This window comes from Arachis ipaensis, chromosome B7 (assembly GCF_059453495.1).
Source record: "Arachis ipaensis isolate K30076 ecotype BB chromosome B7, ASM5945349v1, whole genome shotgun sequence".
Lineage (NCBI taxonomy): Eukaryota > Viridiplantae > Streptophyta > Magnoliopsida > Fabales > Fabaceae > Arachis > Arachis ipaensis.
Window position 1 is genome coordinate 15,182,312 of NC_142442.1, and position 4,373 is coordinate 15,186,684.

The 4,373-nt window shown below is 35.3% G+C and overlaps 1 protein-coding gene across 1 annotated transcript; it reads left to right on the forward strand.

Moving 5' to 3' along the window:
* The first annotated feature begins 1,885 nt into the window (after positions 1–1,885).
* On the forward strand, positions 1,886–2,359 carry LOC148550411 (uncharacterized). The gene has a single exon (XM_088494484.1). The coding sequence runs from the start codon at positions 1,886–1,888 to the stop codon at positions 2,357–2,359; it is 474 nt and encodes a 157-aa protein (XP_088350610.1).
* Positions 2,360–4,373: the final 2,014 nt, after the last annotated feature.

Genomic DNA, 4,373 nt, shown 5'->3' on the forward strand with positions numbered 1-4,373 from the left:
GAGAAGATCAACCATGTTTAGGATCTTCTTCCCCCACTTTTACTTTCAAACATTATTATACAGTATGAGCAACTGAACCTACTAGGTTAAGGTTAGGAGCTCTGATAATTCTTATGGACTAATAATATCATTGTTCTATTTCAATCTATGCTTGATTCCATTCTAAGATGTATCTTCGTTCTTCATCCTAATGAATTGAGAGTGTAACTTGACCGCCATCCCTATTCTACATGGGTTCTTGTGAGTCCTTGATGGGATAGTATTGAACCGCAACCGTTCTTATATCATTGATTTCACACCTATTCAATAACACTTTATTTATTCTATTTTTATGCGTTTTTCACAACAACGATCTTTTCTAATCGCCTGACTAAGATCCACAAGGTATCCATTGCTTGCTCAATCCGACAATCTCCATGGGATTCAACCCTCACTCACCTAAGGTATTACTTGGACGACCTGTTGCACTTGTCGGTTTATCCGTGCAAAACTTGCGGAGTTCAATTTCGTGCACCAACTACACCGGCCTCAACAAAGCTTGTCCAAAAGACCTATATCCCCTACCCAATATTGATGCTTTGGTGGATTCTTCCTCATGATACCAGTACCTATCATTCATGGATGCGTACTCGGGATACAATCAAATCCCGATGTATAAGTCGGATCAGGAGAAGACATCGTTCATCACGCCCAGAGCAAACTACTACTACATGGTCATGCCTTTTGGATTAAAAAATATAAGGGCCACATACCAAAGGTTGATGAATAAGATGTTTGCACCTCACCTCCGAAACTTAATGAAGGTATATGTGGATAACATGTTAGTAAAAACCAAGGATGAGGCCAACCTTCTATCCGACCTCTCACAAGTCTTCGACACCATAAGAAGACATGGGATGAGGCTAAATACCATCAAATGCACCTTCACAGTAGAGGCCGAAAAATTCCTAGGTTTTATGCTCACACAAAGGGAGATTGAGGCTAACCTTGATAAGTGTAGAGAAATCTTAGAGATGAGGAGTCCAACTTGTTTAAAAGAAGTCCAACAACTGAATGGCCGACTCGCAGCCTTGTCCAGATTTTTGGTAGGATCAGCCTTGAGATCCTTGCCACTTTTTTCACTACTTAGAAAAGGATGCCGATTTGAATAGACCTTTGAATACGAAGAGGCCTTTCAAGAATTTAAGAAATTCTTAAGTGAACCACCCATCCTTACCCGGCCACAAGCGGGACAAGAGTTGGTGTTGTACCTAGCTGTCGCTGAAAAGGCAGTAGCATCAGCATTGATACGGGAGGATGAGGTTGGACAACACCCAATTTATTTCACTAGCAAAGTCTTACAAGGGCCAGAGTTAAGGTTCCAAAAAATAGAAAAATTTGCATACGCCTTAATCATGGCATCTAAGAGACTCTGACCTTACATCCAAGCACACAACATAAGAGTCTGGACAAATCAACCCATGAAGCAGATACTCCAAAAGACCGACATAGCAGGTCGGATGGTGCAATGGGATATAGAGCTATCCGAGTTCAACCTAAGATACGAAACTCGGATAGCCATCAAAGCTCAATGCTTCACCGACTTTTTCGCAGAAATATACAGGCGATCAGATTAAGACCTCCACGACTTGGGAACTCTATGTAGATGGGTTCCAATAAGGTCAGAAGTAGAGCGGGCATAATACTGGTCAATAAAGAAGGAACTCAAATAGAAGTTTCTTTGAAATTTGAGTTTTCCGCTTCCAACAACCAGGTCGAGTATGAAGCCCTGATTGCAGGACTAAAACTTGCCAAAGAAGTAGGAGCGACCAAAGTAGTGATCTTCAGTGACTCCTATATAGTAACTTCACAAATCAATGAAGAATACTAAGTAAAAGACTCTAATATGAAGAGATACTTAGAGAAAATGCTTAAACATCTTCAACAATTTAAAGACACTGAAGTCCGACATATAATTCGGAAACTTAATAGCCAAGCAAATGCCCTTTTTAAATTGGCAAGTACCAAACCTGGGGGAAACAACAGAAGCCTGATACAAGAAACCCTCAAAGAACCCTCCGTTATCAAGTTAGATAATAAATTGGATGTTCTATCCATTTTCGGCTTAAACCTCGGATGGATGGTTCCCTTTATCGAATATCTAAAATTCGACATCCTTCCCGAGGAGCAAAAGGAAGCCAAGAGGGTTTGGAGGAAAGCCCAGAACTACACCTTGGTACAAAATGTTCTCTATAGAAGGAGAGTATCTGCACCTTTACTAAAATGTGTTCCGACTGATAGAACTGAAGAAGTCTTGGAGGAAGTACATAATGGCATCTGTGGAAACCACCTCGGGCACGGTCTCTGGCTAGAAAGGTAATCCGAGCTGGTTTCTTCTAGCCGACTTTGTAAAAGGATGCTACTGACTTTGTTAGAAAGTGTCCACCCTGCCAAATGCATGCCAACTTTTACATCGCTCCACCCGAAGAGGTCATCTGTATAACCTCTCAATGGCCTTTTGCGAAATAAGGGTTGGACCTACTCAGACCGTTCCCTCAAGCGCCTAGACATGTTAAATACCTAATTGTGGAAGTGGATTACTTTACTAAGTGGATAGAGCAGAGCTATTAATTACTATCACAGCTCAAAGAAGTCAGAAATTCCTATACAATAATATCATTACTCGGTTCGGAGTCTCTCACTCCATTACCACAGATAATGGTACATAATTCACCGACTCTACATTCAGGAATAACAAGTTTGAGGATCAAGCATCAGTTCACGTCGGTAGAACATCTTCAAGCTAATGGGCAAGCTGAAGCAGCCAATAAAGTCATATTAGCTTGGTTAAAGAAAAAGCTGCAAGATGAAAAAGGAGCTTGGGCAGAAGAACTCCCGCAAGTCCTATAGGCCTATCGAACAACACCTCATTCCACGACTGGAGAAATATCCTTCCGACTTACATATGGAATAGAAGCCATGATCCCAGTAGAGGTAACTGAGCAAAGTCCAAAGGTGAGATTTTATGATGAGGGCAGAAGAAATGTTGTAGCCCATAAAGATGAACTCGAATTCCTCCCAAAAGTCTGAGAACAAGCCCAAATAAGAGAAGCAGCGTTAAAGCAAAGGATGTCAGCCAGATACAACAAAAAGGTCGTACAAAAAAGTTTTTCCACAAACGACTTGGTCCTGATAAGGAATGACATCAGAGTAAACAAGTCGAGCGAAGGAAAGCTCACTGCTAACTAGAAGGGACCTTATAAGATCTCTGAAGTCTTAGGGAAAGGCTATTACAAAGTGTCTGACCTGAACGGAGCTGAACTCCCAAGGTCATGGCATGCGTGCAACTTAAAAGATACTATAGCTAGAAAAAAAAATAAATTATTAATTATAATACTTTTAAAATTAAAAATAAATTATTAATTAATAATATACTAATTTAATTCTCTAATTTAAAAACAAATAGTTTTTCACAATTATAATATAATTTGTATAATTTACGTTTACTGTAATTAGTAATAAATTAAAATATTATATTTCTCCTAATAATACCATCATATATATTGTTAGCATTAATTAATTTAAAATATTAATAGTTTAATAACATATAAATATTATCTTGCTTATAATTACATAATAATATTCACATTCTTTTCGTAAATATAGTTCTTTTAATATTAGAATAAAAATTATTAATTAATGGTATAATAAAAAACATCAAAATAAAATCATACCCAATAAATCAATACATTAAAAAATAAAATCTCAAACTAATTACCTATAATAAACTAATTCCCTTAAAAAAATAAATTATGATTAATAGACTAATTCCTTTAATTAGAGTATATGTATTTAACTATAATATTGTTAAAATTAAAAAATAAATTATTAATTACTGATATAATAATTTGATCTTTAGTTTAAGAACAAATAATTATGTACAATTGTAGTATAATTTGTATTATTTATATATAATATAATTAATATAAATTAAAATATTATTTTTTTCTAATAATATAATTATATATATTCCTGCTGTTAATTGATTTGAAATATTAATATACATATTTTAATTTTAATAATATATAAATATTATCTTTTTCATAATAATATATTAATATCTATATTTATTAAATAACATTAGTTATTAATATTAGGTTTAATTACTATGTTGGTCCCTATAGTTTCGTAAAATTTTCAATTAGGTCCCTATACTTTTTTTCTTTTTAATTAGGTCCCTGCACTAATTTTTTTTTTCAATTAAGTCCCTCTTAGTAGTAATTGGCTTAATTTATAAGGACCTAACTAAAAAAGGAATTGGTATAAGGACCTAAATAAAAGGGAAAAAAAAGTGTAGGGACCTAATTAAAAAAAAATTTGGTGCAATGACTCAA

Excerpts from the sequence above, each read along its gene's own strand:
- LOC148550411 (XM_088494484.1), top strand. The coding sequence starts at position 1,886 with ATGAAGAGATACTTAGAGAAAATGCTTAAACATCTTCAACAATTTAAA.